This window comes from Manis pentadactyla, chromosome 18 (assembly GCF_030020395.1).
Source record: "Manis pentadactyla isolate mManPen7 chromosome 18, mManPen7.hap1, whole genome shotgun sequence".
Classification (NCBI taxonomy): Eukaryota; Metazoa; Chordata; class Mammalia; order Pholidota; family Manidae; genus Manis; species Manis pentadactyla.
In genome coordinates, this window is record NC_080036.1 from 27,541,542 (window position 1) to 27,562,600 (window position 21,059).

Below are 21,059 nucleotides of genomic sequence, written 5' to 3' on the forward strand. Positions count from 1 at the left end.
GCCACCTACTGGGACATAGGGCATCTTTGAAAGAATGCTTCCTCCACAGCCAGCTCATCACATTTCTGACAGGAGTCATTCCAGTTTCAATCCAGAACATAATCTCATTTCCAGGTTGTAAGGGCACCTCCCTGTCACTCCCTGATTTATAATAATAATAATGAATACAAGCTACCATGTATTGCTGCTTATGTACCAGATACAGTGCAAGGTATGGACTCATTTAAGCCTTACAACAACCCTGTGAGGCAGGCTTTTTCATCCCCATTTTACAGATGAGCAGAGAAGTCAGCTTGCCCAGGGATACACAGCAATAAGCCTGGGCCCTCAAACCTAAGACACTGTCTCTGCAGCCCATGGGAGTTCTTACCGGCATTTTGTAAGTGAGGAAGTGGAATCTAAGTTATTCCCTGAGGCTGTTATTCACCCAAGTTCATGAAGTTAGCAACTGGGAGAGGCTAAAAGTTGAACCTCTCCCTGATATCCACCCCCCTACTCCACTTGGGCCCTGACACTGTCCTGTGTCCCCACTCCCCCATTTGTACTCTTCACTGCAGCAAACAGTTGCGGCAGTTCCCAGAATCTGTAAGAATGTGCTGTCTTGCCCTGGGGCCTTTGGACAGGCTGTACCTTCCCATGCATTTGCCTGGCAAGAACCTACTCATTTGGATGTAACCCCCTCAAGGAAGCCATCCCTGACCACCCCGGTGCAAGTACCCTCTTAGCACTTCTTGGTTCATCCTTGCATGTATCACAGGGCACTTGGTCATCCTCCCCTGCCAGTTTGCAAAGCCGAAGAGAGGACCATGTGTGCTGATGGTTAGGGCCTTAGCACCCAGTGCAGTAGCAGGCACAGGGGGTACTCAGTAAACATTTGTTAAATGAATGTTTGATTATCAGAGCTGAGTCTTGCTTTGAAGGATACAGCCTAGATGCTCTAAGTGGGAGGATATAAAACTGAGGGAAAAGCAGCTTCCGGTATATCCTAATGCGAGGGTACAGAGGGCAAATGCCCTCGGGTCATCCGGGGCTCTGTGCGCTGATGTGAAAACCATGGTGTCCTCCTTCCCAAAGCCAAGTCTCAGGCTACCGTTTTCTCGCTCGCAGTCGGAAACAAATCGTGTTCTGAGTGACTGGAGTCACCGCTCCCAACACCAGGAGCTGCTCTGGGGTGGGGCGAGGGGCAGTGGTCCTGGGGCTCCAGTCTCTGAAGGCCCAGACCTCCGGGCTGGGGGGGAGGGGTGACGAGCGGCAGGTCCTGTCCCCGGGAGGCTGCAGCCGCTGGGGGGAGAGACAATGGGGCTCAGCATCTGCTCCTCGCTGGGAGAAGGGACCCTCAGTGAAGAGCCAGGGAGAGCAGGGAAGTGTGGGAGGAATTGATGAGAAGGGGTGGAGCCGAGGAGATGCAGCCCGGAGGAAGGAAGGGAAGGGGGAAGGAAGAGAGGGGAGGGAGAGGAGAGGATCCAGGCTTTCCTTCCTCTTGATGACCTGGTCCTGCGCTGCGGCTTGTTCTGGCACTGCTTCCTGCGGAAACTCTCGGGGCCCAGAAGACCTCACGTTTCTCCCCAGCCCCTGGCAGCAGAACCAGTCCAAGGGCCAGGCATCCAGCAGGTGCTTAATACTTACTTGGGAAAATGAGAAATGCGGCCAACTTTGCTCTGGGAACTTCCCCCCCTGTGTTCTCCCCGCTTCTCCAGGGAAGCTGAGGGCAGAGCAGGTCCTGGGAGCACGTCCAGGCGCCTCAGGAATAACTGGCCCTTCTTGGCGCCTCTGCCCAGCGCTGCCCGAGGACTCCGGACGCGCCCTGCGTCGGGGTCCAAGCCGGAGTTGCGGGCTTGGAGGTTGGAGGCCGAGGGTCCGGCCCGCCGGGGAGCTGGGGGGAGACCAGGCTGCGCGGAACCCCGAGGCCCTTCAGGGAGGCGCAAGGGGCCTGCCCCTGCCGGGAGGACGGCCCGCCTCCGCGCCCCCCATCAGCGCGCCTTGGGGACTGGGGGCCCAGACCCGGGATTGGAGGCCCCGGAGGGGCTGCTCCCCGGAGCCCCTTCCCCGCCCGGGGCCCGGCCCTCGAGCCTGGCCGTCCAGGGCTCTGCAAACAGCTGTTCAAAGCCCTTTTCCAGTTCAGTGCTCAGCGGGGACGTTTGTTCCAAGCCCGCTGCCTACTTTAAAAATATATAAGTAAAGCACACACCCAGCCTTCGCCCTCCGGCCGGGGCGGGGCGCGGAGGCCCCGGGCCCTTTGTGCCGGCCGGGCCGGGCCCCCCGTTTCCATGCGAGGTTCCGACGCTGCCCCGCGCCCCCGCTTCAGTTAATCTTTGTTCCCCTTTTCTGCTGGGAGGAGGGGAAAAAAAAAAAGAGAAAGAAAGAAAAGGAGGAAAAAAGGCGTGACTTGATTTTCAAACGAAACTCCCACAGCAAACAAAACCCTTTTAGAGAAATAAGAAAGGAGGAAGAAGGAAGAAAAGAGGGAAGAAAAAAAAGGAGAAAGAAAACCCTCCAGGCTTTCATTTTGAGTGGGAGAGTTGAACCGAAAGACAGAGAAAGAAAGGAAGAAAAATCCTCTCTGCGGTAGAAAGAGAAAAGAAAACTTGGGCTGACAGGAGGGGGGTGCGGGGGGTGGAAGGAAGTGAGAAAACAAAAGGGAGATAAAAGGGCTGCTTTTCGGTCTCTTCCTCCGCGCGCCGGCTTAGGAGGAGCTGTTTTGCATCCCTTCACGTCAGCCCTGCCTCGTTCCCTTCTTCCCGGGAGGGAGAGCGAGCGGGCGAGCGGGAGGAGAGGGGGCGCGGGCGGGAGGAGAGGGGGCGCGGGAGAGAAAGAGCGGAGCCGAGGGGGGCGGCGGGCGCGCGTGGAGGCGGCGGCGGGCGCGCAGCAGCAGCCGGGCGGCGGGCAGCAGGAGCCCCCGGCCCCGGCCCGCCGAGGGCCCAGCGCAGGAGCCGCGCCCGGACGCAGGGTGAGTGTCCCGCGCGGGCCCCGCAGCCCGGGCGGCGCGCCGGCGGGGGGCGCGGGGGGCGCGGGGGTGGGTCGCGGCGGCCGCGGCCGGCCCGCCCCCTGCCTCTCCCCGGGGACGGCCGCGCGCAGGCCCGCGCCGCGCCGCAAACATGTCGTCTTTTCCTTTCACTTCCCCGTTCCCTCCTGCCGGCGAGCTGGAGGGAGAGAGCCGAGCCGGGGGAGCGGGAGATGGCGTCTCGGGGGGAGGGGAGGAGGGGGGCAAGCGGGAGGGGAGCGCGCGGGGGAGGGGGGCGGGCGGGGAAGCGGGGCGGGGAGGGAGCGAGGGAGAGAAGCAGAAATGAAAGGAAAGCGCGGCGGCGGCGGCGGCGGCGGCCGAGCCGGAGGCCCGGAGGCGGCGGCGGCGGCCCCCGGGCCCGCACGTGGGTGTCCCGGCGCCGCGCTCCCCCCGCGCCCCGCCGGGGACCCAAAGTTCCCCCCCTCGCCACCCGCCCCGCCCCTGCGGCTGCCCACAAACTTTGTTCTCGCCGCGGGGGTGCGCGTCCCCGGGGCTGGGGGAGGGCTGGGCGCACCGCGGGCGGCGGGGACGGGCGCCCCCGGGACACGCGCGGGGCACCCCGGGACCCCACAAGGCCGGCCTCGGGGCGCCCCGGCCGGGGACCTGTTGAAGCGCCCGCCGGCTGGCGGGGTCCCCACGGCCTGTCGTCAGCCTCTCCAGCTCAGTTCCCCTTCCTCGTCGCCCGTCTGTCTCCGTCTCCTCGCGGTCATTTTCCTAATTGGACGGAGCTGTGGGGTGTGATCGCCGGCGTCGGATCGGGGTCCTGAGGCTGCCAGGTGGTCGCGGGGACTCGGGGACCGACGGGGCAGACCCTGCAGACGCTCAGATCCCGCCCTTGGGCCACCGCCCCCTAACCGGGGACTTGCTAACTAGTGCGTATCAGGTTTTTTTCCAACTTGCCTTTTAAGATGACTTTTATGGTCGCTGCAATTGCTTCTTTCCAGCCTGAGCTGTAGTTGGGGAATATTTAAGAGGCCAGGGAGGTGCTTGCGTGGGTTTTAACTAACCCGAAACGGTCTTTAATGTATCTCTAAGCTCAGCGATAGTTGGGGCAAGGCTGAGCCGCAGCCTGGGTACATTTTCACAGGGACACTGAGAGGTGATCTTCTTCCTCGTCTGAGCTGCCCAGTGAGGGACCATCCTCGTGGCCCATCTATGAGCTGCCAGCCTAGCACCCCAGCTCCTAAGGACACCCTGTGCGCCTTTATTTCTGGGCAAAATGGAAACTCCAAGCCGGTGTCGACCTGGAGGGGGCATAACAGTTCCTGTGGGCGCCTGGGAAATTCACAAAAATTCCCCCACAGGTGTGCAGAGCAGGCAGGACTTTGCACCCTTGGGGTCACCCAGCCAACTTTGAAACCGCTCTTTCAGTCCTGCCTTTGTACACGTGTAAGTAAAAACAGCCAAAGTTCATTTCTGCCAAGTAGAAGACTGGGGTCCTGCATCATTGTTGTGCCCTCACCAGGGGCCTTCAAAAGACCTGCCCGGCTAGGTGGGGGATGGGAAGAAAACCACCCTTAATTGTCAATAGACAGTAAAACATGTATTCTTACTATTTGTGGTCAAAACCATGGGCCTGTCTGGTTTTGACTTTTGAGACCTAGGATGGCTATCCCTTACTTGTGTTAAAGTAAACGTTATTTTCTAGAGCTTTCCGGTGGTTTTGTTAGCTGGCCTTCGGGCACATGTCACCCTTAGCCAGGCACCTGCCAGGCTTGGAACAGGACCTCTGCCCAGTCAACTTCAGCTCCAGCTGCGTTAGTGCAGTGCTCCAGTAACCTATAGGACCCAGCTTTCCTGCAGGAAGGCAGCAGGGGTAGAGCTGCTTTCTTTTAGGTAGGGGGAGTTGGACATTTGGGTCACGTTTTCTTTTCTCCAGGCTCACCTGGTTGACTGTGTGCCCATGGAGGTAGATGCAGGGAGTTGAAGTGGGTGCAGAGGCTCATTCCTGTCCTCAGAGCAGATTCCTGGGTGAGTCCTTATCCCGTGGCATGTGGCCATTGGGCAGTTTGTTCTGTACTTGGATCACTTCCATTCCAACCAGGCTTTTCCTACCAGGGAAACCTACTTTGAGCCTGCTGTCTAGAGACAAGGAGACAGACAAGGTCTGGAGTGGTTTTCGAGTTGGAGGAAGGGAGACTAATGGGACCACCAGAGATTTTGCATGACTTTTATTTTAGGTTTGCTTTGTGGCCCAGAGATACTTCTTTCGGAATTGTGTTTGGAAAGTTCAAGTTTGAAGTTAAAAGGGAGTAAATAAATAAAGGTGGTGTTGGGTGCATCTCAGAGGATGCTTTCCACAAGCTCCCCATGGGCTTGCTCACCCCCACATCCCAGGGCAGGGGTTCATTTGGTTGAATTAAGGAATGTGTGAACTTGCTGAGTCTCATGTGGATGTGAGAAGTTGCCTAAAAGAAACATGCATGAGAAGCTCCATGCCTGGGGTCACGCAGTAAGTGGCAGAGCCGGCACTCAATCACAAGCTTCCAGGGTCTACTTCCAGTGCTCTTAACACAAGGCTGCTGCCTCTATTCCTGCTGGGGATGCGGAAATCATGCTCTGTCCAAAGAACGTGGCTATGGGAACATGAAACCATGGGCATACGATACCCTCATGAGATGGGTAAATGGAGCACCCTATTTTCCAGGTGTGTTACACACACCGTTCCAGAGCATTTAATAGCCAGTGTGACTTGCTAGAGGAACCTGGCTCTTCTGGCTGTTTTAGCATGGACTTGTTCAAAGTCCACCAGTTCAACAGGGCAGCAGTAGTTTAAGTCACTGGGATGTTCCCAAGTCACACTTCGCACTTTTTGATCCAGCATGCTTCCTTCATGCTCTGTACTTGTGTGTGATTTATTTAGGATTGGTCTGGGAGAAACAAATGGGGATGTAAGGAATGACCAGAGACCTGAACTGAATCTCCATTCATGCATTAGATCTCCTACTAGAATGTCGGTTTGTTAGCTTATAAGTCTTTCTTTGTTCATTGCTAAGCCCTGTGCCCAGAACAGGGCCTGGCACATAGTGGGTCCTTGATAAATACTTATGGAATTAAGGAATCTCTGAATTTGTACAGGACATTAGGAAAAAGATTTTGCTGCTAGAAGGAACCCACAAATCATACACAGAGACAGCGACAGGGAGGTGATTGATGGGCGCTGCAAGGTTTTGCAGTGAGTCATTGCTTCCAACTCGCTCCAGACAGGTAAGGCAGGAGGGGCTGGGAAGAGCCCATCCTGAATAGGTGGAGCTACTGGGTGGAGACTGGTGCCAAACAATAGAGAGATTCTTGCATTGGACTGGATATTAGGAGCATAACAATAATCACATATCTTGGCCTAGGCTCATCGTTGTGTATATCCTGTCCCTTGGTTCTCACAGGTGCTAGTTACTACATTATCATCCCGTTTGGCAGATTGGGACCCTGGAGCACAGAAGAGTTAAGTAACTCCTCCAAATGCACAGAGCTGGTATCTGAACCCAGGCAGACAGACTTAAAACTTCACCTTCCTAGAATGACAGCGAGGTCAGACATCTTGGCCCAACCGGAGGACCTGAGCATTCAGAGCTTCAGGGTTGCTCGAAAGGATGGCAGCAGAAAAACTGGAAAAGAAATTATTGGTCTGCAGGGGAGCAGGGCTGGTCAGGGTGCATGCCCTCTGCCTCCTTTGCCAGGGCCCTCACAGTGCCCCAAGACCATTTACCCAATGAAGACCCAGGGAATGCTTATGTGGGGGGGCCTCCCTCTTCCCCAGGTAGAGTGGCTAGTACCAGATGGGGACTATTTTGCACTTGATAAAGATTTAGGGTATTTTTTGGGTGAGGGGCAGAGTATGCTTTTCAACTTGAATTTTGGTTGGCGTGTATTTGGAACTGGTGGGACTTTTAAAGCTAGAAATGCCGCTGTTGGCTTCCGGGCCTCCACCTCCAGGCAGTGTTTTCCTCGGGCATGAACCTTCCTGTTCCAGGATGCTGACCCAGGTTCTTCCAGACCACAACAGCTCCCCTTCCGTTGACTGTGATCTATCAGGCACTGTGTTGGTCCCATCCTCACGGAGCTTGCGGTCTCCCTGGGAGACAGACATTAAATTAATAATTACATAATACTCTTTAATTATAGTTGTTACAAAAGCTTCAGAGGAAAAAGTACAGAGGCCATGAGCTCTGATCATCAGGGAGGGTGGGGGAAGGAAGGCTTCCCTGAAGAAAAGAACATTTAAACAGCCATATGAAGGGGTGTGTGAAGAGGCTCTACCCCAGCTGGGATGGGCCATTAACCTTGACACAAACCCTTGCTATTCTATGTGGTCCACTCACCCACAGCATCAGCACCACCTGGGAGCTTTTTAGAAATGCAGACTCTCGGGCCCCTCAGCAGACCTGCTGCATCTGTGTCTAAACAGTGTTCGCCTGTGTGGTGAAGTCTGAGAAGTGCTGATGGGCTCAAAGTGCTGAGCTAGGAGGCTCTGGGCTTGGCTGTGAATCAGTTGGGTGACCTCGGGCGAGTCACTTCTCTGGGTAACAAAGGAATTAGATCATCTTCCAAGTTCCTTCTGGCTTCTCTGAGCTTTGGCTCTGCTGAAATGTGCTGTCTCCAAGCTTATTAAGAGGAAGGATCAGGCCTTGCACGGCGTCCAGCTTTGCCGTGCCTTTGGTGGGGCCCCACGGGCACTAGTTCGCACTCCGTTCTGACTAAAGGCTAGAGTGGGGCCTGACAATCAGAGCCTTGGGGAAGGATGGGAATAATTTGCAAAAAGCCTGTGGGGCTTTGTTGCACGCAGAGAGCTTGTCTTAAGGTGACCGAGGGAGGATTTGGCCTGATTTGAGAGAAAAACTGGCAGAGGTCAAAAGGGCTTTGGGGAAGAAAGGTGTAACATTTCTGCCAAAAGTGGCACCTGAAACGAGGCAGGGACGCACCTGCACAGTAGTTCGTGCATGTGAACAGAATGCTTTGAGAACTGCTACCGCATTTCACCCCTGAGACCCTCACATCGCTGTGAAGAGGACCAGAGGGGGCTGAAGCTAGGGATCCTTGACCCTCGCAGTCTGTGGTGGCCTTCTCTGGCAGCTCAGCTGTACGGAGGGTTACATGTGTGTGTATGCTCTCCTGCGGCGAGGACCCGTAGCTTTCGCCGGCTTCAGAGGGGTCTGCGGCCTCCCAGAACTAGGAGCAAATGCCCTTCTTGACCGAGCTCACCCAGCTCTGTTATTACACAGCACTTACTGTGTGCACTGGTTCAGGCACTGTCCACATACTAGCCCGTTCAGGCTGGATCCGTATCTGGACGTCACACACCTGGTATTGGAACCAGGATTGGCACCCAGGCAGTTGGGCTCCACAGCCCCTCTTGCAAAGCCTATCTGAGTAACAGGGAAGGTGGGACCAGGGGGAGCTTTTTCTGGTAAAACAGAAATTGAGGTTACAGAGTCCCCCACCCCACCCCCATTTTACAAGTAAGCGTCTCCTAATTGCTCATGCATAAAACAGAAAGGATTTTCCAAGGAAACAAGTTCTGAACAGCACCAGGTTGCCAGGCTAGCCCATGAGAACCTGTGTCACATATTTGGCCCAATTCATGCTTATTTGCCAAGAAAAGAATGAGAAATCAAAACTGCTACAGTACTGCTACAATACAAGCCAAATAAAAAGTTCTAGAATCAGAAGGTGCTTGGAGAACTGCACTCTCAAATATGGGAAGTGGGGGGGGGAGTAGCAGGAAATTGGGGTAGATTCTGAAAGGGGGAATTAACAATGTTAGAGGCCAAAGCAGGGCCAAATATATGTCAAATAAGCAGCTTCAGAAGGTAAAATAACTGGTTCTTATTACCTACTAATGAATGTGTGTAGTTCACAGATCTGACCCTTCCCCCATCCCTAGTGCCTGACCCCAAGTACAGAGGCCTTTTGTCTTCTCTTTTATTCATTTCTGTGCTATTTGAATTTTTATCAGTGTGTATTATCTTTATAATCTGTATATTTATAAGTGGAGTAAAAGGACTCTTAGAAGTGGGTTGACCTCTAGGGGTTTGTTTCTGTCTTCACCCATCGTCCTAAAGGGATTTCTGACATTAACTATATATGCTCTAGTGTATGTATATTTGGGGAACAAATCCGCAAATGTGAGGATTTCCTGTGTAGTTGGATGCTGAGAACAAGGGATCACCTTGTGGCCCGACTGCCTTCCCTGTCTGCCTTCCCCCCAGCCATGTGTAATAAAAAGGGAATCAAAGTCAGGTAGGAAGGGTCACTTACAGCTGGAATGTCCACCCTCCAGATTTACGTGGGAAACTATCATTTCTGTGATGACTCTTGGTTACGTGTGGTTTGCCTTCTGGCTGTTTCCTGAACGCCATCCTGGACCGCACCCCATTCCCAATGGGGCAGCAATGGAATGGGCTTCTGGATGGGGAAGGCTGTGCTGCACGTGTTTGGTAAAAAACAACAGCCAAACCTTGGTGGTGGTTTTATGCGCCACATCAGAAGTCCTCGTAGGGCCCACGTCTGAGCTGGCCTGTCGGTAAGATCGGGTGCCCTTTGGAGGCTGGCGGTGCTGGTTGGCTAACCCTCATCTGTGAAGTCCAATCCGCACAAGCCTCACCCCCCGCAGGGCTCATTCAGTAGCCACAGACCCCCAAGACCACTGTGGACTGGCTGTTATCTGGAAGCAGGTCACCTCTAAAATTCCGATCTCTTCCCATGCCCCCCAACTGCACAGCCCTCCTCAAGCTGGGAATCCTGTGCCTACCCACCCAGGCCGTGTGCCCACCATCACCCCATGCCTCACTCCCCTGTGCTCTGCCCTGGCTTCTGTCCTAGGGCTGAGCACCCCACATTCTCGGACATCCCGATTCTCCACCTACAGTTGCAGGCACACCTGTCTTCCTCTCCTGTGGCCCTGCCTCCCACCCAGCCCCACCCCCACATCACTTTCCCTCATCCCAGGACTTCACAGAGTCTTCCCTTTCCTTTCTGTCCCTACTTACTCTCTCCCTGCAGAGAGTATGTCTCACACACACACACATTCCTACCTGCGCTCCCAGAGGTCCATTTTATGGCCTCTACTTACCTGATTTTTCTGTAGCAGGTGGAGAGCCTTGCCCCCAGTCGGTTCTGGCCCATCTGGGTCCTCCCCCTCCCTCTGATCCTACCATTTGGGGCTGCTTCCTCCTCTCCCAGCTACACTTTGGTGCCTCCCCCGAGGTTCTCTGCTACTTGCCCCCCTTCCACGTCTGGTTTTAGCCTGCACAGCCAGGACTCTAGGCCTGCATCCTGTCCTCGTGTCTCCTGTGAACAGCCTAGAGCTGGGCTTGCATTTGTTATACTTTGGGATATTTATGGGTTTCTTTCTACCAACTTATTGTGCGCCTTCTGTTTTTTCTTTTTCTGATTATTCTCTGTTCATTCTTTCTTTTAAATTGATTGGAAGTTTTTTCTTCCCTTCACTCGATTTTTTTTCTCTTTACTGCTTTGGAACACAGGCACTCTGTTTCTCTTTTGATGCATGCGAACTGCAGAAGGTTTAAAGTTAGTTGGTGTCCATGTTTCTTTATGTTCTCAGGTAATACAAGGACCTTGGAAGGCTGTATGTGAAGTCTCCATTCTCCCTGCTCACATTCAGTTGCCCTGTGGTGGTTTAGCTGCATCTTGCTTCTCTAATTCCACAAATTGGGTGGTGTTTTTAATGTTGTATACAGTTAACCTTTGCTGTAATTTTCTACATACGTACCATTTTGTTTACTTATATTTCTCCTTGCATCGCAGGCCTTCTTTTTGAGATCAGAACATCATGTGTTGAAGGTCTCAACCATAAATTTTTTAGTTCCTGTTTGACTGAAATTTTATTTCATCCTTATTGTTGAAAGATTGCTTGACTGGGTGTAAAACATTAGCTTGACACACATTTTCTCTCAGTATTTAAAGATAGTATTCTGCTGTCTTCTGGATTTCATTGTTGATGTTGAGAAGTTGGTAGCCCAATTATTGTTCTTAGGTAACTTCTTCCCTCCGGTGGTGGGTGGTGGTGGTGATTGTGTGTGTGTGTGTGTGTGTGTGTGTGTGTGTGTGTGTGTGTGTGTGTGTGTGTGTGTGTGTGTGTGTGTGTGTGTGTGTGTGTGTGTGTGTGTGTGTGTGTGTGTGGTGTGGTACAGTTCACTATAATATACTTAGGAGTGCATTTTTATTTAATTTATTTGGCTAAGAATTCAATTTATTTGGCTAAGAATTCACTAGGCCAAAGATTGGTGATTTTCATCAGTTCTAGAACTATTTCAGCCCTTATCTCTTTTTGAATCATTATCTCTAGCTCTTTGGGAACTCCAATTAAGTGCATGGTAGGCCTCATTCTATCATTTATGTCTCTTAACATTTTTATTTTCAATCCTTTGGTTTTGTATGATGTTTTCTAGGCAACTCATCTTCCAGTTCTCTAATTGTCTCTTTATTTATCTCTAATCTTCTGTTTAACCCTGTTTGATATGTTTTCATTGCAGTTATCATTTTTGATGTTTATCCCTTGAGTTTTTAATCTAGATGACTTGTTTATTTTGGGGTTTCTATTTTATCCTTTTTCAAATATGCATCATGTTTCTTTTTTTAATAATGTTTTACTCCTTACTTGTGTTTTTAATTGCTTGTTTTATTTCCTTAATCGTATTAAATACTTTCTTTGTATTCTGTGTCCAGTAATTCCAAGTACCTGAAGTATTTGCAGGCGTAGTTCTGCTGATTTCCTCTCCTGACGGCTTGCTTTCTTCTGTGTTTCATGATGTTTTATTGTGAGCTTATATTTGTTAGAATTCTATTTGTGAAAATTCTTTGAGGTATGGGATGAGAGTACATTCTTTCAGGGAGGATATGTTGCCTTCTGCCAGATGCCTGAAGGCCCTATAAATGGGTCCATTTATTTATAATTCTTAGCTTGTAGTTTTGAGGACCTGTCAATGACCACAGCTTCTCAGAGGAACCTTTTTTAAAAACTCCATCCACAGCTGACACTAGGCCAGATTACTTCCTTCCTGCCTACATGCCACCAGACACGCTGCTTAGTCCCATTGTTCCCTTATTGCCAAATGCCTCTGTCCGTAGGGACAAAGTCCTAGTCATGCCAGGCCCAGTTAAAACCTTTATATCTTCTGGGCCTTCTCCATGCCATCGATGCAGAATTAACCTGTCCCTCCACATTCATTGGCCACTGTTGCCTTACCTCTTAGTCTGTAGGAATATATGTTTAGACCTCACACTGGACTCTGAACTTCTTGAAAGCTCAGAGCCTGTGTCATTTATTTCTGGAACCCCAGCATCTGGTGCACTGGTGGGGAGAGTAGTTGCTTAATAGATATCTATTGATTGAATAGAATTTATGGCAAAATCAATACTTCTTTTCTTCTTGAGTAGTAATAAAAAACAGACAAAAAAATCCAAGCATTAACCTGCCCTCTGATCTTGGACAAGTCCAGTTTCCCTCTCTGGATTTCAGTGTCCTTAGGCTATAAGAGGAAGGGGTGATTCTGAGATCTCTGTTTGCTCTAAGATGCTGAGATTCCATCCAACTTGTATGATCGTCAGTCACAATAACATAGATAAACTTCTGGCTCACAGTGGAATGATGAGATAGGAGGGCCTTGGAGAGAAAGAGCATGATTCTGAGGCAACTGGGCATGATTTGGGAGAGAAGAAAGAGAAGGGACTGAAAAGTAAATTAATATGACATAAAGATGGCATTTTAAAATTTGTGACCTGAGAAAACAAACATAATGGCTATCTAAAAAAATGATTGCATTATAGCACAATACATTTCAGATGAATTAAAAGTGATAAATATTTTTAAAAAAAATAGACTTGGGAAAGACTAAGTATGACTTAAAACTCAGAAGCCTTAGAAAAAGATCAATATATTTGACCCTATACAAGTAAAAACAATTTTGTGTGGCAAAATCATCATATGTGGAGTCAGAAAAGTCTCCCCGTTCTCAAAACAAGGGAAACATTTTTGAAACATAAATTGTAGATAGAGCTGATTTCCTTAATATCTAAAGAGCTCCTACAAATCAATAAGAAAAAAAAAAAAACTAACTTTTAAAGTAGGCTAAGAACACAGCTCACAGCTCACAGAAAATAATTACAAATGGTTCTTAACTGTATAAGAACACATCCAACCCACTAGCAGTAAGAGAAATACAGGTTAACTCTGCTGTGGAGAAGTGACAGCCCGAACAGATACTCTCATAATTGTTGATAGAGTATAAATTTGTTGATAGAGGATTTTGACAGTATTTATTAAAATGTAAAGTCCACAAGCAATTTCACTTCTGGAAATTCCTCTCATGGATATGTTGCATACATATGCATGAAGTGATGTGGTTTTTAGGTAGTTTATTGCATCATTGCTTATAAAAGCAAACAATAAATGTAAAAAAAGGGAAGCAACCTTAATGTTCATCAGTAGAGAACTGATAAATTGTCCTGCAACCATACAGTGCAATTCTGTGCAGCTATAAAACAGAATGTGAAAGTTCCTTAGGTATCGCTGTGGTGGTCACTGAGATACTTCCTAAGGCAGAAAGCAAGGGACAGAATGCCTGGCTCTGTGTTGGTGCTGCAAGGATACCTAGATTAGTAACAGTGGTTTCCTGCAACAGGGCCTGACTTGTCACTGTGCACCTTCTACATTTTGGGTTTTGTACCTTCTGCATATACTTCCTAATAAAAAATACTTTTAAAAAGGGAAGAAGAGAGGGTGGGAAACAGGATCTCACCTTTGCTTTGCATTTTCACATAGGCTATTTTAGTTACCCTCCACAGCAACCCTGGGCAAGGTTACCATTTTTAGAGGCCTAGAATCTGAAGGTTGGAGGTCAGAAATGATTTTCTCAGGTCCATATGGAGAGAGCCTTGGAACCTGGCATTGAATCCAGTTCACACCCCAGAACTACTGGGCTCAAGTCTGTGGATTGGTATCCTCTTCTCTTCCTTTATTTTCAACCGACATCTCATTGGTCAAGGACCAATGGCTGTACCCCTTGTCTGTACACCATGGCATAGGTCCATCCGCCTCTGCAGCTGGCTTGCTGGCTCATACTGCCCAGGGGGCAAAGCTCCAGTAGTAGGTCATAGAGCCAGCCCAGAACCCAACCAGCCACATCAGACGCAATGAGGAGGATTAGGGATGGGTTTGCAGTCATTCCTTTGAAGTTCCCAGCTTTTATCAGAGTGTCTGAACCTTAATATTATTTCAAGGGAGCTTTTATTACTGCCTGTGAACTGGCCTCAGGTGGGTACCAGCCGCTGCCAGGTGCTGAGGGAGTACTTCCTGCCTTAAGCTGGTGCCTTCACTTTGTTTTATGGCAGGGAAGTTTTCAGGGCTACAGGCACTTGGTACGTGGAAGATTCTGGAAGAATAACTTTCTGTTTCTATTTTTCTATTCAGAGGTACAACTGGATGGCATCCCTTTAATTAAAGGAAAGGAAGAGAGGTGCTTTTTTTTCGGTGGTCTAACAGAAATACCTATACTGTTTTCAAAGTAGAATATTGACTGCTCCCTCTTTGCCAAAGAAAAAAGCTATAGAACAAAGCTAAGGTTTGGCCATATATAATATGAGGCTGTAATTTATAGGATGCAGCTTCACCAGGGGAGGAATTTGATGTGTTTAAGAAATACAGAATCCTCTAGCACCATAGTCCTCGTACGCAGCGTTGTTGGAGTCATCATTTAAGAAAGGGGCAGGGTCCTTTGGAGCTGAGGAGTGCTCACGGGAGCAGGAAGTCCTCAGGAACTGAGAGCTTGAGCGGACAGGTCCAAGACACTGCCACATCTTTATGAGGGGTGCATCCTAATGACCCGGCTGTGTTTTTCTTTGGTGGAAGGGGAAATGCCTTGCACATTACAGAGGTACCCATGTAAAAGTCAGCTCTTTGCTGAATGCATGAATGGATAGGAGGCACCCAATGTTTCCTGAATGGATGAGTTTTGATACTTGAGATAGACTTTAAAGCTTTGGTCATAGTTCTGGAGAACTTAGATGTCTCCCATCGCTCCTCAGGTTTTCCTAACATTTGAATAATGGAGTCCATGCCCCGCGGAAGTTTTCCTTTCTTGGGCTGTCGGTCATCTCTCTATGCAAAGGCCAACTTCTGTAAGTGGTACATGCGCTCTCTGCAGCGGTCCACTCCATTAGCATCTTGTGTTCCAGCTCATTATCCAGAAAAGCTTCGGTGTAACAGCAGCTAAGTTCTTTTGCTTCAGTTACAGAGCTCGTCAGAATTTCTCTTGCAAACCCCTATTTTGGGACTTTTAGACTTTGGTTGTAAAAAGTCATTCCCTTTCTCCAGGTAGATCAGCAAATCTCTTAGGAATGAGTATTTTTTGAGGGGGTTTTCCTCGCCTCTGAGTTCATTGTCTAAAGAGATGGCTATTGTCCTGTCCTTGATCAAGGACGAAAGTGACATTTGTTTTGCCTTTTTGCACCTGGGCCCCTCCCTTGCCCTCATCTCCCTACCTGACAGAAATGTGCAGGTCCTGGGTGTTGGGGGGTCTGGCTGCCGGCTGGAGCTCCCCTTTTCTGTGCCCACTTGGGCCCTTCTGGAGGATTTCAGTTCCTCTGGGCTGGAAAGCCCCTTAGTCCTTAAGGTGGTTTTAAGATGCGTCTCTTCAGTTCGGTTGTTGTTTTTCAAATCCAGCTCTGATTTGAATGTCCAAAGAATGAGTCCGTCTTTTGGATCTTGAATCTCTTCCTTTTGTTTTTTAGAAAATAGCTTTCATTGATTTTTTTTTCTTGTTGCAAAAGGATTTATGATTGTTGCAGAAAATTCAGGAAATAAAAGCAAGCAAAAAGAAGAAAATAAAAGCCACCTATAATTATTAATATTTCATTATACTGTATATCCTTCCAGCATATATTTTTTTAATTTAAAAAAGTAAGATCATCCTGGATGTACCCTCATGTTACATTTTTCTTTCTTTCTTTCTTTCATTTTTGCTTTTACTTAGCAGTATGTTATTAAAATTTCCCTTGGATTAAACCTTCTCCAAGTCATTTTAAAGGGTTGCATAATATTCTCTCAAACGGATGGTGGACCATTATTTAAGCAGTCTCCTACATTTAGGTTGTTTCTTCTTTTTCTCTTATAAAGAATGCTGTGGTGAGCATCTTCGGGTGTTTTTGTCCACAGGCTTGATTATTCCTTGGGGTTTCATTTCTAGAAAGGAATCACTGGGCCAAGGACCCATTCTAAAGGCTCTTGATTTAGATGGGTAGATTGCCCTCCAGAAATATATAGTATTCTTTTATTCATTTTAGGTGAATACTAAGTCACGTGCCTTTAAAACCTGGTTGTGCATTTTTAAGACACCACTTTCCAAGTGTTTCATATATGTTAGTTGAGAGTACCCAGCCAGGGAAAGGCCAGAGAGGCCCAGGGCACAGCCGGCCTGTGAGAGTGAACCTCCCATCCCGGCCCCTTTGTCTGCAGTGGGCCAAGGCCAGCGGCCTTTCCTGTGTCCTCGGACTGCCGTCAGCTGGGAAACCTGGAGGTGCCGTCCCTAGGGTATCTGGGACGGAGCTGGCTTTGAGGATTCCAGAGTCTCTCAGGGACCTTAGGCTGGTCTTCCTGCCAAGAGGGTACTCACAATAAACATTCACCCCAACTCCAGAGACCAAGGCTGGGCCTCCGCTTAGCATTGGGGGTTAGGAACAGAGACTTCCTGCGCAGGCCGCCCAGACCTGCGGCCCTTGCAGCCTGGTTCCTCAGTCCTTGCCCTGGTGGGAGGGCCTGGGGCGGGAGGAGGGCGGATGGAGTCGCTGAGGAAGGAGCATTTGCTTAGTCTAAATTGGGCCTTCCTGTTCCAGCTCTTTCTTCCTCCTTTTCTGCTCTCTCCCTTCGCCATCCCAGCGCATTCTTTAGGGTGGTTGGTGAGGCCCCTGGGGACACTCGCCACTTCTTAGCGTCCTCCGTCCTCTGCACTCCTGGTGATGCCCAGGTCGGTGCCCACCTCCCAGACCTGCACCTCCGAGCATGCCCCGGCTCTTTCCCCCACCCACCTTCCTCCGGCTGCCAGCCCCATCCACCCGCCTTCCTCTCCAGGGGCTGCTGACCCAGCCGAGGCCAGGCCCTGCCTGTCCTCAGGCCTGGCAGGAAGGGGACCGGGCTCACGGAGGCCCGAGCTGCCTCCCCCCAGAGACACAGCGTGCCAGCTGCTGCCTGTCGGGTTACAAAGCACAAAGACACAAAACCCCAGCCCCCTGAGATGAGGGACGTTTTGGTTTCCATGAACCTGACGACTCATGTGCTGGAAATGAGAGGTGCGGGTTGGGAGAGGGAGGGTGGAGGTTTCCCCCGGGGTGAGCTTTGTTTAAAATTTAATATGCTCTTCCTTTCTCTCAACGCGCCAGCCACACTTCTGCCTCCTTTGTCATTTAGCTCCGTCATCTGTCTGGCGGATGAGATCTCATATCTGCCCGGCCGCCTCTTGTCCCTGAACGGCCCGTGCCCGTCCCACACCCCACCCCGCTCTGTGACACAGTGTTACAGGTCCCAGATCCCATCCTGTGACCTTAGATTCCACAAAGCTTGTCCCTTTGCTCCTTAGCCAGTTCAGGTGTGGGGAGGACAGGGGTCCACTTCTAAAGGTGTTGGACCCACCAAAGGCACAAGTCGTGAGCAGCTTTGGTGCCTGTAAGAAAGGATGTGGCACCGCACCCCTAGCGGCGCGGGGACTGTTGGGTCTCAGGGTGAGGGTCTCGGCTCTGGGTGGCCTAAGTCGCAGTTGAATATTTGCCCCCGTGTGTATTCCAGCTTCTGGCTTGGCACCTGCTTGGGCCTGCAGAGCCTGTAGGGCAGAAACTGCTCTAAACACAGAAACGCAGAACTGCTCTTTTCTCCGCAGATGGGAATGGATTTAAAGGCTCCCTCCCCGTGGCAGGGCTCAGAGGCACGGGGAGGCCTTACTTCAAGCCACGGGACTCAGGACCGGGGGGGGGGGCCATGGCTTCCCATCTTGGCTTACTGTCTCCTAGTCCCGGTGAGCCCCAGAGCCCCTAACCGTCAAGGTTTGGTTTCATGGCCTGTGAAATGGGCTCATGAGCCCACTTTTCATAGCTGTGCTCTGTGCTGTGAAATACAGGATTATCATTATTGCCTGTGGACCCAGGGCTGAGAAGTGAGGGGAGCGCCCACACCATACTGAACCCTTTTTGCTCTTACAAAACTCCCTTAACCATCTTTTTATTCCTTCACATAATCAGCAAACCTTTATGCAGCACCTACCATGTGCTAAACTCTGGTACAAAGAGGAATGGCAGGGTCTCTGTCCCCAGCAAGCCCTCAGCCAAAAGGAATATTGGCTATGTAAACAAGAGTACAGGAAGTTAGCTCTTTGAATGTGGTGGGAGTGTAGGGTTATACAGGAAGACTGCCTGGAAGAGGTGGTGTTTAGCTGAATCTCAGCAGACAAGGGGAGCAGGGGTGTTCGTCAGGCAACTGGAGAGTGCATAGGCACATTTGAAGAGTCAGTGGTAGTTTGGCGTGGAAGGGAGGTAGGGTGTGTAGGTGGAACAGTAGGAGATGGGGCTGGAGAGAAGGTAGGGGCTGATCTGGGGATGTGTCCAAACGCTAGGCCCTCATCTAAAGGTGTGGGGGATCCCTGAGTGGGTTCTGAGCAAAGAAGCAAAAAGACATAGCTGTGGCCAAAAAAATTGGGGGCCTATGTTGCTAAATCCGTGTGGGGAAATCCCCTTGGCAATGTTGACCTGAGAGCTGAGAAACCGCTCAGAGGAATAAGTAGAGTGCTTTTGCTTGAATTCCTTCTCATTTCACCTGAAATTTCTGCTTTGCACCAGATGTTTAAGATAATTTACAAAGGTGCATTTTCTATGCTTCATTGTGTTTCTTAAAACTTACCAAGAAATAACTCCAAGTAAAATTTTTCTGCTGGGGTGTGTTCTTTATTTATTTATATTTATAATTACCAAATTGACTTAAGACTGTCGGAAGGTCTTTTGAAATGTTGCATGAGACCTTCAGGCTGGGGTCCCCCTAATCTTGGCAAGAGAAAGCAAAGGAAAACCAGTGTTTCTTGAGTGCCTGCTCAAGGCCGGACAGTAGGCTAGACTGCTAATTCATGACCCTGCAAGAAACAGCATTCCTGGTGCATTTTAGAAACAGGGAAATGGGCTCCTAAAGGTGGCTGCTTATACCTCTAAGAGAGGTGGTGGGATGTGAACTCAGGTGTGACTGAGTCCAGAATTCACACCCCATCCACTGAACCGCTCTGCCGTCCAACTCCTAGGACACACCAGAAAAGTATAGTAGGAGATGCAGAGGGGGACACGTGAGCCGCTGGAGAGCCTTTTGGCTTCTAGATAAAAATTAGCGCTAGAACAGTAGCTCACACTCCTGTCCTTCAGTAAATTCATCTGCTGGCTGAGGCACCCCAGAGAACAGCGCTTTCCTAGGATGCACTCCTCCAGAGGGTGATGGTTGCAACCCATTGGCTGTGTTCTGATTTGGGTGTTTCAACCCACTGTGTAGACGCTGCATGGAGCAGAGGGCAGGAAGCTCGTGCCTGTAATTGGCATCAGGTTTAAACATAGGCATACTTGAAGGTCATTGCCCCCCAACACCCAGGGTGGTAGGCACAGCTCTGCCCGAACACGGAAAGCCATGAAGGTAGGCGCCAGGTTTATTGAGAAAGGATATTGAGAAATGGCCCTTTTCACTCTCGTGTGGCATCATGAGACCCTCTTCCACACTCTACCTAAGCCATACCTGGCATTTTTTTCCTTCTTTAATCAGAGCTAGCATGTCCACTACAGAACGAATTTTTTCCCCCAAGAGGATTCCAGGTGTTTAGGATTTCAGCTTCAGTAGATGTTTGTTCCACAGTGATTTTCATGGTCTTTTCCCATCTACCATTTATGAGAGAACCTTTGGGTTTTAAATGCCTAGGTGAGCTTGTTCATTCTGGGCATGTGAGCATTCCCAAGAGACAGGATGCACCGCTGGGGAGCTAGGCACGTGCCAGGATCCCTTTGCCTGTCACTGCACTTCTGTTGGCCCTTGGCCTCTGCTTGGCCACCTTAATACATTCCTTCCCTGTGGGAAAGGGCACATTGGTCGGGATGCTCTTATCTGACTTTCTAAGAGTGTCTTCCTCGCTCTGACTCAGCTGATCCTAGACTCGCCCTTCGATGGGCTGGGGCTCATTGAAACTATCACCTGTAGGCCCACCTGTGCCACCTTCCTCGTAGGCAGGCTGCCCTCCCCGTCTCTGCCTCTGTCTCTACTACAGAGGATTCACGTCAGTGAGGTGGAGGGCAGGGAGACAGGAGAAACACCCCACTGTGAGACAGCTCCTGGCAAAGGTAATAAATGCAGGAGAGGGGTTAGTCACCAAGTGGTGAGCGGGCTGTGGTGCCTCCGCTGGTCACGTGTTCAGGACATGATGGGTCTCCCTGGAGCTGCCTGCCCCCTCCCCTCAGCACCCTGTCACCCACCCTACATCTTTCTCCTGTTCTCATCAGCGCTGCCTCTTGCCTAGCCTCTGTCCCTGCTTTTTCCTGGGCTGGACAGTCAGGAAGCACGTTTCTAGGTCTCCCTGGGGTTTTTAGTCACACGCTGACCAGGCAGCTTTTTGGAAGTGAGGCTGCTTCTCTCCTGAGCTGCTGGTAGTGGGGTGAGCATCAGGAGCTGGTGGAACAGCCACGGTGGGCATCAGCGACCTTTTCCATTTCCAAGGACCCTTGGAACTGGGGGTTTGGCCAGAGTTGCTCTGAATTCATCCTTAGCAGTTGACCTTGAGTTGAAAATGTGGTTTTTGAGTGGGCCATAGGGATCATGTTGAGGAAGAAAATAAAAGCCTGCGTGGGTCAGCTGCAGTATTGGACCTCACTGTTTTTCACTGTGAGGTGAGACTCCGCTGTTGCAGCAAGGGGGGAGATGCTCATCTGGTGTGAGGAGCATGGAGGGATGAGCTGGTTCTCCTGGGTCCCCCCCAGCCGTGAATTTCCTCCTGCAGGGGGGACCTCCAGAGCCACAATGACTGTGGGTCCCTCCCAGGGC

General features: G+C 50.3%; 1 protein-coding gene across 8 annotated transcripts in view; it reads left to right on the plus strand.

Moving 5' to 3' along the window:
* The first annotated feature begins 809 nt into the window (after positions 1–809).
* Positions 810–21,059, plus strand: part of ZNF710 (zinc finger protein 710) — a 62,941-nt gene continuing 42,691 nt past the window's right edge. Inside the window, exons 1-2 of one of the 8 annotated variants that reach the window (XM_057494875.1) lie at positions 3,859–3,873; positions 4,881–4,972. Coding sequence is in view for 2 of the 8 variants with exons in the window: in XM_057494872.1 (XP_057350855.1) it covers positions 1,484–1,611 (128 nt within the window). In the remaining 6 variants the exon portion in view is untranslated. Of the gene's footprint in view, positions 1,612–1,631; positions 2,948–3,308; positions 3,874–3,912; positions 4,973–21,059 lie in introns of those variants that run through there. The other 7 variants (XM_057494872.1, XR_008994711.1, XM_036931979.2 and 4 more) reach the window with 7 other exon arrangements.